This window comes from Phaseolus vulgaris, chromosome 2, assembly GCF_000499845.2.
Source record: "Phaseolus vulgaris cultivar G19833 chromosome 2, P. vulgaris v2.0, whole genome shotgun sequence".
Lineage (NCBI taxonomy): Eukaryota > Viridiplantae > Streptophyta > Magnoliopsida > Fabales > Fabaceae > Phaseolus > Phaseolus vulgaris.
In genome coordinates, this window is record NC_023758.2 from 47750061 (window position 1) to 47763931 (window position 13871).

Sequence of the window (13871 nt, forward strand, 5' to 3'; positions counted from 1 at the left end):
CTCCCTTTGCCATCTCATCTCCTCGTTATTCTCTTTCCATGACAGTAATATTTCTAAATTCCTTCTTCCTTGTTCCTGTCCAAACAGCAATACACCTTAACCTTGGATGCTTTTGCTTCTACTCAGTAAAAATGTCTTTGTTATTTGGATTTTCCCGCATTTTGCAAAACCAGCAGAGCAGCGAATAGCTTCTACTTCTTTCCCAAAATGCAATATAACTAAGAAAGAGAAGTGAGAAACTAATAACATCACGTCTCAACAAGCTATTGAGCTTACTATCATCAATTCTTTTACATAATCTATTCGTTTTTCAAGTTATGCATTTTCATTTTTAGTGCTGAAGTAAGAAAAAAAAGAGAAGGAGAAGAAAAAGTGGAGACAGAGAATCCGGTTTTACTTTTATTGGTGTTGAAAAGTAGAACAAAAATACAGCAATAATTATATGATACAGGATCTGGCACCATTTCTACACGTATGGGATTTGATTTGCATTATTATTAATATTAGTAGGAGGAAGAAGAAGAAGAAGACGATGAATGTTTGAGGAGGAGGATGGAGAGAGAGAGAGAGGGGAAAAGAAGAGAGTGAAATGGGTAGGTCCATCATCCTTCTTGAGAGACAAGAAATGTATGGAGCCCTTTAAAGTGAAAAATTGGGAAAGGGCTCACACATTCAAAGTCAAATGAAATGAATGGGACAAAAAAAGGAAAGCAGTGCACACACATTAATGCTGCCACAAGGAACCCTCAAAGCCACAAAGAATCATGCTCTCTGACTCCCGCATTGAAATCTCATCTCCAATGAAATAACCCCCACACTCCCTTTCATCATAAATGCCGTCACACCACGCCTCCGAATACAGCCACCCGTCCACCGGCTCCACAAACACCACCTCCTCACTCCGCTCCGGTATTTCCAAACTCGTCCCCAGACTCGGCAGCTCCACTATCTCCCCCAGATCCTCCGCCGTCGACGCCTCCCCCGACGACGAACTACCCGCCAACGACGACGAGGACGAACACTGCGACAGCGTCCACGATGGAGTCGTCGGGGGATCCATCACCTCCATGGCGGCGGCCTTCGCCGCCGCCGCCTGAACGTCCCTCGGCGAGTTGGAGTCTGGCCGGGGCAGGGAGCCCGCGAGCTCGGGGAAGTTGAGAATGGCGGAGTTGCCTTTGATGGCGAGCGCCGCAACGTCGTGCGCACGCGCTGCCATCTCGGCGGTGGCGAAGGTGCCGAGCCAGATCCGGTTCTTCTTCCTGGGCTCGCGGATTTCGGACACCCACTTCCCCCAGGAGCGCATTCGTACCCCTCTGTATACGGGGTGCTTGCTACTGCTATCTCGGGCCTGCTTGGGCCTTTTTTGATCCGGTCCTTCCAAATGGGCCTCCGACGAGGAGTGCTTGCCAGTGGAAGCAGACGACGATGCTTCTGAGCTAGGTTGCTCAGCCATTACGTTCCTTGAGTGTTGTTGGTGTGAGTAAGTGAGTGAGTGAGTGAGTAAATGTGTGAGTGAGTGGTAATGAAAAGTAACTTGGAGGGAGGGGAGATTGTGTGCATATATAGTAGGAGTGAAGGGTTTTAGTAAGGGGAGAGAAGAGAAGAGAAGAGAAGGACTAAAGATATGAAAGAGAAACGTGGGTCTTATTTGTAAGTGACCCCCACACGAATGGCTCTGCTTTCAAACCCCTCCATCAACATGCATACATAATATTAATATATGGTGCATGCACATCTTCAAAGATCTCTATTTTATTTTTATTTTATTGTAGTGAAAGTGATGAGCGAGTGTGGCGTGAGTGAAGGAAGGTAACAAGGGGCCAGTCGCCCTTAATAGCTTGACCATTGCCCTAACAAACACAGCCTGGCAGAGGAGTGGAGGCCTTCTTGGACTCAATGGGAATTACTCTCCTTCATTTACACTCTAATCACATTCATTTTAACTATTAAATCTGATTATGAATAGAATTAAAACAGAGGATTTGATTTTAGAATGGAGGAGTGATTACTAGAGTCCCTCTTGAGACTTGACAGAATGGCCCAGAGTGAAGGCTGTTAGTTAATCTTTCCCCTTTTACTCATTAATGAAAAATGAAAACGTAGAGCATTTATTTCCCTCTTTGTGAGTGTTGTCCTGTAGCGAAGGAAAGAAAGAGAAGTATATTTGTAAAAGGTAGCAGGGTGCAGTGGCATTATATTCACATTGTCACCCACCTGACAGAGGAAGAAGAGATAAGGGACTCGTTTTCACTTTTCAGTCACCTTCCAACAAAACCTTCCCTTTCTCATTTTCTTCATTTTCTTCGTTTTCTTTTCATCTTTTTACTAACATAACAATCTCTATACACAATCTAACCATTCTAGGGTTTGGTCCCGGCATTACAAAAATCCAATCATAACTCAACTGCATCTTTCATCCACATCAAATCCATTTTTGGATCATTTCCCATCCACTTCCTCATTATATACAATGCTCATGCTATTCTTTTCAATAAATACCCAAAAAGTGTTCCCTAACCTATTGGGAACGGACACCACTTCAGTTAAATACGATTTTCTTGCATTTAATTAAGAAACAGGGGAGAGAAACTTTCTGATTCAGGTCTTTGTAAGGGGATATATCATTAATGACCATAACCAGGCTTCTGCAAATTCTTATTAAAGATGTAAAATTGGGTATTGGTGATTGATAAAAAGATAAGTAATTTGGCATGGTAGTGTTAGTGAAGAAGTTAAAAGAAAGAAGTGGATGGAAGATGAAAAGGTTGGAGTTTAAAGATTGAAATAGGTGTGAAACTACTTTTATGTCGGGAAGCCATTAATGTATGTACTTGGGAACTCACATACCTCAACGAAGAGAACGACGCATACCCTGTTTCTGTTCGTGTCAAAACGGAATTTCTTTAGCTTTTCTGTTTCACTGTTTAACTGTCTTTTGGAGGAAACGGTCAAACGGTCAAAATTCAATAGTCAAATATATTCATTTTCTTCTCTTTTTTTTTTCATTTTCTTCTCTTTTTTTTTTTCATTTTCTTCTCTTTTTTTTTCATTTTTTAATTTCATTAAAACACACACCATGATCTTCTTCCCTCTATTTTTTTAAAAACATTTATTAGAAGGTGCAACAAAAAAAATTATCATCATATTTTATTTTTCTATTGTTCTTTTCATTTTTATTATTATATTTGTTTTTTTATCATCAGTTATATTTTTTTTTCTTCTCAATTGTATTTCTTTATATAATTAAGTATGGTATAATAGTTAGTTATGATAATACTTTTTATTATGTGTGATGTCTTGAATATTTTACTTAAATAGAAATTGTAAATATTTTGTTTAAACATAACACGAAGATAAAAAAATATTAAAATGATGTAATTAAGATTTTAAATTGTTTCTGTTTAAAGAATTAAAAAAGATATGTTCAAGATTTATTTGAACAAACACATTTATGAAAATATCAATTCTAAAGATATTTGAAAAATACGGTCGAATATTAAAGTTACTACACATATTTAAATATTTTCATTGTTGCACATAGAATCTCTTTTATCGAATGCGTTTTTAAGTAGATATATAAGGTTAAAAAATTCTATTTAACAATTATAATAAAAAATATGTTACTCATTCAATATGCTCGTCAAATCGTTTGTAATGGACAAAATTGTATACGCTTTAAAGGTTTACTTTACACTGTAGAGTTTCAAATCATTGTCAAAACAAAATAAAACATTGAGTTACTTTTAAATATCATTAAAATATAAATTTTTAATATGATTTTTTAATTATCAAACCATTTAATGAGTCATATATCGTTTAGTGTTTTATCATATCGTTTATAGGATCTTCGACCATACTCCTATCAGATCATCTATAGGATTTTTTTCAGTTAATTTTTGTTACAGTCAAAATACAAAAATGTAAAACTTCACATATGATACTCTCATTTAATGATTTAATAGATTGTCTAATAATTTAACATACTCTACCCAAGCTTAACGTGTGTTTAGATTGTACCTAGGCTTAACATGTGTTTAGATGGTCTAGGTTTTCAACATATTATTCCATTATTATTATTATTATTATATATATATATATATATATCATTGTTGCATGTTATTATGTTGTGTTTTTAGATTATTTAGTAACATGTTTTTTTCTATAATTGTTTCCTTACTAAGTATTAATGAAATTTTATTGGGAAAAAAAAGCACCAATATCTTTCTATTTTTTATAGTAGGCTAAAATTTGTAGCAAATTATAAATTTGGATGGATTTCACGTTTAAGTGACACCTAAATGTTGGTAGTTCGCACCTTTAATGAACTTTGTAAATAAGAGGGAAATGAATCCGTAGAAGAGGGAAAGAGTTTTTCAAAAACGCATATATTTTTTTATTTTTAAGGAAATATTAAAACATTTTAAATACATTTATTTCTTTTAAAAAACATAATTATGATAAAATTGTGAAAGTGTGTTTTAATTTAAAGAACAAAACGGCACATGTCGTGGTGGCTAGGGGCAATTAAAGTGTAACTAAAATGGTGAGAGCATTAGGTTGATGAGAGTTTGGGTAAAAAAAAATTTTTATTAGAAAAAATAAATAAAATAAAATCAGACACTTTAGAAATATTCTAATCCTTATAGAGATATTTTAGGGTGTCCAAATTATTATATACAAAGTAACAAAAGTCAACATATTCAACACTGTACAAACAGACTCTACATACCTATAAACCAAACCTCAAAAGAAAGGAATGACAAACAAATCCAATATACAACCCCTACTATCTTGTCTGGATTCATATAATCGGTATTTAGTCTAAACAATATACACAAAATAAACTCTATTACAAATTACAAACAAGTATTAATATAAATAAAAAATCTTCGTCCACAATCATACCCACAACAGCATGACAAGAGAAGTCACTCTTCAAAACCAAAAATAGATTTGACAGTGTAGGTTGAAAATAGGGCATATCCCAAAGCTATGAGATTATTTAAAGAAGAATTGTTAAAGAAGTTGGAATGTGGTGGTGTCAGTTAGTCCTAAATATCAGGGCCCAAACATTTGATCTATTAAATGGGTGGAGCCATCCATTTTTTGTTAACCATAGTTTGAAATCGTAGAAGCCATGATTAAAGGGTGAAAATGTTAGAAAGAAAAAGGAAAGAAAAGAAGTTGATTTGAATAGAATCTCGTTCTGTGTATGATTTGAGAGTATACGGAATTTTGTTTTGTGGGTCTTTACTGCAAAATAAGGAGAAGAATTAACATAAGAAAATAGCATTGAAGAATGGGTGGTGGTTACAGAGAGCAGAGCCAAAACATATGGTATTAAATGAGTGGAGCCACCACGTGTTATTGGTGCTGTTGTTGTTTTATCTTGTAATTTAGTTTTGGATCACATAATAACACTCACTATCTCATCTTATTCACATGCAATTCAGATGTCACCCATACCTCACACTTTGGGATTCTCAACTTCCAAGATATCACTCTCATTTTATTTTTGCTGCTCCTTTTCAATCTTTTTTCTGTCAATTTTATTTTAACATTTGAGCAATGAATTGTAACAGAAAAATGAACATTCTGTGGGGTCTAAATATTTATGAATAACCTAATAATAGCTAAACAGCATATAACACCATAGATCAACCAAACACTCTTCTAATATCATCTAAAAGAAAGTTTTAACTTGAAACAGTTTTACAAACTAATAATCACTTTCATGAATATATGTTAAAATTTGAACCGTAGTTAAAATATGCAGACTTTAATGACATTCATTGCTTCTCTGATGTATTGCTGCATGTTGTGCACAGTAGTAAATAACTGCAAATTCCATTTCTTTTATCCAACTTCATTGTCTTATAATCATATCTCCCATGCTGTTCCTCCTCTTTTGTAGTTATAAAGTCGAAATTACAGTTTGAATAGAAACATAATTGTGCAGATGCAATTTGAGTTGAAAGAGATGCATGGTGTATTTATTAGGGTTAGTACGGTGCAAAGGTAACTGATGGTGTAAAGTGTTCTTAATCCATGAGTTGGTGAGATGAGGTATACATTGTCTATTTCGCTTTGATTTCTCCAACTCACTAACTACGCCACCACCCACCAACACACAACTATATATCCTTACATTAAATATTAAATCTTTCATTACGAATTACGAATTACGTCAACGTGTTCATGTTCATAACAATAATATCAAAATATTACTTTTACAAAAAAAATCATACTTAAGATGGCCTATGGCTTTCCATTGGTTAATACAAGCAACTTTTATTTAAAAGCGCAAGTAATAATTCAGCACTGTAACTACAGCCTGTGATCACTAATCTAACTTATTAAATATTTAATTTAATTACTATATTTTTTAATTTATTATTTTGATTTTACAAGTAACTGTGATGTCATGGGCCGATCCCACTAAGAAGGTGAAACAACTCGGATGACGATCTATAGAGTTGATGAAAAAGATTCTCATTCATTTCTCTTAAAGAAACGAGTGCGTTAATGAAATAGTTTGCTAAATATTCGAGATAGAGAATAATGATGGAATAAGGGTTAGAAAGAAGATTAGATACAGGGAAAGATCCAATATAAGAGAAGGGAGACCGATCAGAAAAGACAGACTATTTAGACTCGAAACCACTATTTCTGACTAATGAGACATATCTCTTGGCTAGAACAATAACAAATTGTAAGTTTTTTTTTCTTTTTCAGAAAAACAAATTTAATGAGTTTTAATCTTGTTGTTAGTGCTACTATTAGGGGTTTAAGGTTTCTTATTACCATATAGAATTTGTTTAGATGTTCTATCTATTTATTAATTTATTAAAAATTTCTTTGCTCGACTTATTCTCAACCGTGTGTCATAGCATAATTTATAAATTCCCATTTTTACCATAAAGTCAATGATTTTAATAAAGGTAATGATATATTGGTAATTTCAATTTTTTATACAACTGCATCACAATTTTCAATATTATTATTTTAATATTTTTTCATATCATTTAATTATAAATTTATCTTTTATTATATATATTTATTTTTAAACTCATCTCTAAAGAGTTATACAAATCCAAGAATTATCAAACTATCATTTTCCTTTTAATAACTCCATCATTGTAGTAAAGAATAAGCAACCTAATTATATAAATGAAATGAATTTTAATTGGAAATGATTTATTTTTCTAGAAACATATATTACTAAGACTTCTCTTTAAATACCACCATTGATGACACTCGTTTATTATTGTAGTATAAACAATCCCACGAGCAGTTTAGATGATGAGACAAAAACATTGAGTCAAATACTAAGGAAGCACATATATAATACTAAAGGTGATTAAACAATGAATTGTTTACTAGGGTTTCACGGCATGTCACAAAGACAACACTCTTTTCTCCGTATCTGAGCCGCAAGTGGAGAGAACAAACAGCCATGTCAGCAGATATAGGAATCATTAAAAATGTATCAGACTCAACAGTATATGATTTTGGTTGAGGGAGACAGGGAAGTTCTGCATGAACTATTTGAGTCACTGTGCTTGCTTCAGAATGGAAGGAGATCAGAGGAATATCTAAAGGGAGCTTCTGTTTCATGACCAACTCCTTTCTCTTTTCGTATGTAAGATCCTCCAAACCCAGCCTGTCACCCTACACTACATGTAAATGGAGGAATTAGTACTTTAAAGTCTATGCATAAACTTTGTAGCATAGGAAACAGTTTTTTTTAATACCAAACAATAAATAAATATAAAAGAAACACTATTCCAAACTTTATACATAAAGGTATGTCTCTCACACAAAACATCATCAAGAAACATTCCAGAACAAGCAAATGAAAAAGAAAACTAATATCTCAAACTACACAAACATCAACGTTTTGCTACCATAATAATACAAGTAATTGAACTTTGGACCCAATCTGATAAAGAGAAAAACATCCTTAGAACTTTTTTTTAACCAAACACATATGAGTGTCCTTGAAGTAGAGAAAAAATTTCACTTTAGATCCACTATTATCCGGTTAATCAGTATCTCATTTCTTTGCATAGGAAACAGTTACTACAAGAAAATCATCAAATAAAACCAATTCTTAGAGACCAATATAATTAGTTGCAATAGTAACTAAATTAGAGACATTTTAGAAACTAAAACAAAAATTGGTTTCTAAATTAATTTCTATTATTGTTAAATAGTTTATAAATTGGTATTTAATTAGCTACCAAGGTTTTAACTACTAATTATTTAGTTTCTAAATTTGGTCTCTAAAACCTTGGTTGCTAAATATCAATTTAGAAACTATTTAACCATAGAAACTAATTTAGAAACCAATTTTTATTTTAGTTTTTAAAATGGTCTCTAATTTAGTTCCTATTGCAACTAATTATTTTAATCTCTAAAAATTGGTTTCTATTTCATGATTTTCTTTACCTTAATCATTCCGTCTATTATAAGTTCCAAGATCTTCAGGGTTTCTTTGTCAGCATCTGGCCATGACGGAGTGCCACCATATGGCTCGGTAGCAGGGCCAAACCAGCAACTTTGTCCTTCAGGTCGGACCAATAAATAGATAACTCATTCTACTATCTCATTCACTGTGGTAATTACTAACTAACGTCATAGATAGTAACCAACTTATTGCAACTAACTACTAATGAGGGTAACCAAACACGATTGAGGAAATTTGAAACTGCATGTGTACTGGAAAAAGTTCAAATGGAAAAGATACACAGTTTTTAAACTATGAGCTACATACTCCTCAGCAAACAACAGAAGCAGATTTTGTAGTGTGAACGGAAAATTATGTGCATTGGTTAAAATCGGTTGACTAATTTAAATGACTTAATGATCCATTACCTCACTGTGAACTCTTATGGCCTAATAAACTAATATTTTGATTTTAACTGTAACTACTACTTTACCCGTTATTTATTTACAAAATTAAAATATTTGAATTATAATTTTTTGTTCAGAAGCACAATAATAGAAAGTAAAAAATCATTTTGAAAATATGGAAATTCTTATAATAAACTATGTGTAAGAATGATAATAGAAAATAATTAAGTAAGAAATCAAATTAACAAAACATATCATATTTCGATCTTACCACTTTAAAAAGAAATATGAGTAAGCAAATATTTTTTTTTTATAGATGTCAAGGTTTTGATTTTATGTGTGACTACAATTGTGACTGCATCCGCCGCAATATCTAGAAATGCGACAAAACTGCAATTATAACCGTAATTTAAAACCTTGACTTTCACAAACCTGGAATCAACAGATAAACAAATGAACTGGGCAGTGTTCACATACACCGTGTTTGGGTTTTATTCAACAGGAATGGACTGTTGTTTATCTGTTGATTCTGTTAATGCCAATATTAACAAGATTTGCACTATTCAGTTAGATAGTAACCAAAAATTATCTATGAAGTTACTGTTTTCTGGCTAAATGATTTAAATCACAGTGAAAAAGAAAAAGAAGGGAAAGGTTGCAGAGATAGAACTGGCATGTAGAAGTATAGAACTCGTAACTTCAAGCAGTTCTTAGATACTGCTAAAGGCTCTTTGCTCATCGGTTCCATGGTTTTCAACCTCCATATGAGAAGTTTGCACGGATGAAAATGATGAATGTAATGTGTCTCTGTAATTTGTTTATAGTTTGACATAATAACAGAAGAAATGGAAAAGGTTGCTACGCACCCAAGCTATTTACAAAGAAGATACCCACAGAGAAGGAAAAACAAAATTCATTCAAAGTTACCATATTTTTACACCCTTTCTATGCCATACAATCACTGCACAACTCTACTTAATAATTCCAGCTTTCCTTTTTATGCATTCAAGATTAATATGGTACAGAGTTTATACATATAGACAATCTGAAACACTGAATACAAATTCAAGTTCCTATTATATTCTCTCATGAGTTTCTCACACTCAAAAATTTCCTCTTCTTTTTCAGAACCCTCATGTCTGGTGTGCTTCTGATTTCTAGTTCAGAGGACTCGTGTGAATCATCATCTCAATTTTATTTGAAACACTCTATTATACCAAATCGAATGAAGGGTCATGTGGAAGAGGTCATACTTCAAGGGCTTTACATGCCAAAAAAAATGTTTCTGAGCCTTTCTGACCCCAAGTTGCAACTTGAGATATTTCTCTTGTGATACTGAGAGAAGTATCTGTTTCAAGTTGGGAATATCTTTTTCAGCAAGGATTATTGAGAATGCATCCCAATTTAAAACCTCAAAGAAAGGTGGAACAAAATTGTCAGATATAATCACAGGTACACACTCATAAAATATGGCTTCAACAACTCTTGGGCTGTTGACCTCATATCCTTTAGGGCATATGCAATACTTGCTGTTCTTCATGTGATGGATGTAATTCATTTTGCTTGCAACACCATGAGGCATTGGGCCATATATCTTCATATCAGGGTCTTTGTCCTTCCAGTGCTTTAGCAATATTGGACGCAAATAACCATGCATATTTCCAGCATAGAAGGCAAGAATGGGTCTTTGGTGAGGAGGCTTTCCACCCAGGTCTCTCTGAGGATCTCTAACTGATCGGACATAAGCTTCCGGAAGAGAAACATCCCTTCCTATTTTAAAGCCTTGAGTCACATCAGCATTGCAGAGAGCTTTTATGCAGTATTCCATATGGTGCCTTGTTTCGTACGGAGCCTGCAACAATCCAGTCATAAATTTTGTACCAATACGCACACATGCTCAGTGTTATGCTACACACAAACACTGCTGATATGCTGATATTTTTAGTGACACACAGACAAAAGAAAACTAAAGATGATGTAACTCAGTAGAACACTTAATACCAGAGTGATATTTTTTAGAACACGATGACCATCAAAAGGTTGCTACATTTACCCTTTTATTCACAAAAAATGAAAGTGATATAGCTAAAAAATACGCTTCTTCAAAAATTGTAAATAAAATATGTTTGAAGGCTGGAACAGTCCATGGTTCACTTGCAAGTAGAATTAAGGGGGAAAAATAAAGAACACACAGCATACCCAATCATGGCAAGCAACAAGAAAATGGTCAGCACCACCAGTTCTGTTGAAGTGACGATATTTTGCGGAAATTTTGTCTGTGTAGTCTTTCAAAAACTGACGGAGATTTGTTCGATTATGAGAGTTACGTACATAAAGGGAGTGTTCTAACATACGCGCACTGAATGGCAAATAAAACAGGTGTGCCTTTGAAGGATCCTTCACAACAAAATGTTTATTTTCCTCCATCAATTTCATAAACCAACCCTCTGAGGCATATAGTCCCTTAAGTATAGGTTGATGAAAGATGGGTTTATCTCCATCCTTGTATATATAAACCTTGAGCATGCGTTCCATGAGTTCATAACTCCTGCAAATCCAACAAGAAAAAAGTTAGATGTTCTTGAACTTTGTTCATAGTAGCTCAGACCCAAGTCAAACAATGAAAAGGAACGTAGGACCAAACAAATGAAGACAAATATCATATTTAGAGACGAAAACTAAGATGGCCTTGTGATTAAGGTACATTCCATATTATCATACCCTCAAGAGGAGTGACCAGAGTCAAACATTTTAATGATCAATTAGAGGAATCATGTGTATGAAAAACAAGCTTGACTCAGAACATATGCATGTCAAGGAAGGACTTCAGTTTTTTTTTATAATCCAAGGATTCACTTTAGTTGAGTTCATTCATATTTCCTTTAACAAGTCCATCAAGCGTACCTTTTGAACATAGAAATATTGCGAAAGAGAGGAGCATAAAGTTCTTTGTCTTCTGTTACTGTAGGAGCATGCTCAATCTCTAACCTGGCAGCAAGAATTTCCAGGTCACGTTTGGATGACCACCTTGGTCTCTGCAATAAAAGTAGATCTCCAGATTGAAATAACCATACCAATGTCTTGTCCAGGTAGCTAACTAATAATTGACAGAGATATTAACATAAATACTATTGAATATGGTAATTCATGATATTAGGGTTCTTGATGTTAATCAAGATTGCACTGTGATGACTAATCAGTATTAACAGAAAACTAAGAAACTTAACAAATACCATTGCACGAGCAGAAGCACGGCGACGTACTAGAATGTGGTTCATCTCCTGAATTAATGTTCTTGTTTTAGGTGGCATCATACACCTCATCTTTCTCCTAGGAGTTATCATTGCAGTACTGTTGTTTGAGGCAGAAAACACAACTTTCTGGGCAGAATTTTCAAGACTAGTCACATTAGCAGAGGAAGTTGAACTGTGCGAGGTATGAACACGAACACCATCATATTCCCTTGAATCCACATTATTATCATTTACCAACCTAGAGGCTCTCCTTTTTGTTTTCGAAAATTGCTTCCCTGAAAAGTTAACATCACTTCCCTTGCCCAAAATTGCATAGAAGTTTTTGGATTCAACACTCTCCAAGTCCAATCCGTCTCCTTTTCTTCCAACATCTTTCTTCTCAGATAAACTGCGAGCATCATTTTTATCTGTCCCATGTTCAAAAACATCATCATTAGATAAGTTTCTTTCAGAGACTAAGTCGCCGTTTTCATCATTGTGCCTTCCCATTTTCTTGCCGTCCCCAACTTCAAATTGAACAATGGGATTGGGCATTTTTTCCACCGTGGCAATGAAAGCAGAAGAATTAGAAAACCCTGAAACAGAGCCCATTGGGGGGCTCCAAACAGTGAAGTACTTTGGTGTTGAATGCAATGATGGAAATCTAACTTTATCATACTTTTGAGGCACTGAAGACCATGGGGCATTTCCACTTCCATATGGAATCAATATTGACTGAAACAGTAAATAATTAACAGCAAGTACCCCCAGCAGAAAAAGCAATCTCCGGTGCCCCATATGACATAACTCATAAAAATATGGAAACAGTTAAACCAGTTAAGAACTGAGATGACCCCAAATCACTTCCTTCTTGGACAATTACCTTCGATCTTCCAAACAATCTGCTACATATGACTTCACAAATCATTGAAGAAGACTTGAAGAGAAAAAAATCAACGGATCCCACTAAGAAAATTGGAATATTTTATAGTTAGAGAGATTGCAGACAATCCAGAAAAATGTTGAGTCGGATCATGTAATTAACGACTGGGTCTAAATTTTCACTATTTCTTAAGATGTATGGAACTTGAGGAACATGAAGAAAACAAAAGCAAAGAGTTGAAAAAATTGACATTTGTTTGGTCTTTTCACTAACGAGACAAGATGGGAAGGTGCAGTAGCAGTACTAACCTTAGTACAGTGAAGACTGAAACCGAAGAGACAAACTTGAAGTTCTCTTTCTCTCTCCTTTTCGCTATTTCTTTTATACAGTCACCAAACAAAGACGCACTTCAGAAGAGATCTAAGTTGAAATCTTTCAAACTATCTAATAATAGAAACAACTTCATCAACGCACATATACTATTTTTTTTATACCAGCCACACAAACTAATTAATCTTACTTCAACATTTTCATTCCTGTAAAACAATCTTTTCACAGATGTTTTTAACCTTAGAAAAAGAATAAAAAATATTATAATTATAAATTAAGTTGCTTCATATTTTATATTTTTTTTCAATTAATTTTTATGGATTATATATTTTTCGACGAAAATTATAACAAGAAAAGGAAATAATAAGAAGTTTCCAAACTTTTTTTGTAAGTTTTCTTTATTAAAAACTATACCTTTAAAATACTTCTTTTAATTTATTTGTATCACTTCGTTTACTTCATCTTCTATATTTTATTAATTATACATTTTGAAAAAAACTTCTAACAAATTTACTGCAAAATTAAATAGGTTAATTTTTTTCTTTTTAATTAGAATTTTTTTGTCTGTA

The 13871-nt window shown here is 33.7% G+C and overlaps 2 protein-coding genes across 3 annotated transcripts; both read right to left on the bottom strand.

The window, feature by feature from the left end:
• Positions 1–377: 377 nt before the first annotated feature.
• LOC137812846 (ethylene-responsive transcription factor TINY-like) lies at positions 378–2085 on the bottom strand. Its single transcript, XM_068615073.1, has one exon. It carries the CDS (start codon positions 1451–1453, stop codon positions 725–727), a length of 729 nt encoding a protein of 242 aa, XP_068471174.1. The 5' UTR covers positions 1454–2085; the 3' UTR covers positions 378–724.
• A 7746-nt stretch (positions 2086–9831) lies between these two features.
• On the bottom strand, positions 9832–13436 carry LOC137812848 (probable glycosyltransferase At3g07620). 2 transcript variants are annotated; one of them, XM_068615076.1, is made up of 5 exons: positions 13281–13436; positions 12090–12991; positions 11761–11891; positions 11056–11404; positions 9832–10708 (listed from the first exon to the last, which is right to left on the bottom strand). In XM_068615076.1, exons 2-5 carry the CDS (start codon positions 12885–12887, stop codon positions 10040–10042), a joined length of 1947 nt encoding a protein of 648 aa, XP_068471177.1. In that variant the 5' UTR covers positions 12888–12991; positions 13281–13436; the 3' UTR covers positions 9832–10039. The 2 variants fall into 2 exon arrangements, with proteins under 2 accessions (XP_068471177.1, XP_068471176.1); XM_068615075.1 differs by having other exon boundaries at positions 12090–13055.
• Positions 13437–13871: the final 435 nt, after the last annotated feature.

Excerpts from the sequence above, each read along its gene's own strand:
- LOC137812848 (XM_068615076.1), bottom strand. The coding sequence starts at position 12,887 with ATGGGGCACCGGAGATTGCTTTTTCTGCTGGGGGTACTTGCTGTTAAT. Across the intron at positions 11,405-11,760 it reads AATATTTCTATGTTCAAAAG|GAGTTATGAACTCATGGAAC; the intron begins GTACGCTTGATG and ends TTGGATTTGCAG. Across the intron at positions 10,709-11,055 it reads TTGTTGCTTGCCATGATTGG|GCTCCGTACGAAACAAGGCA; the intron begins GTATGCTGTGTG and ends GGATTGTTGCAG.
- LOC137812846 (XM_068615073.1), bottom strand. The coding sequence starts at position 1,453 with ATGGCTGAGCAACCTAGCTCAGAAGCATCGTCGTCTGCTTCCACTGGC.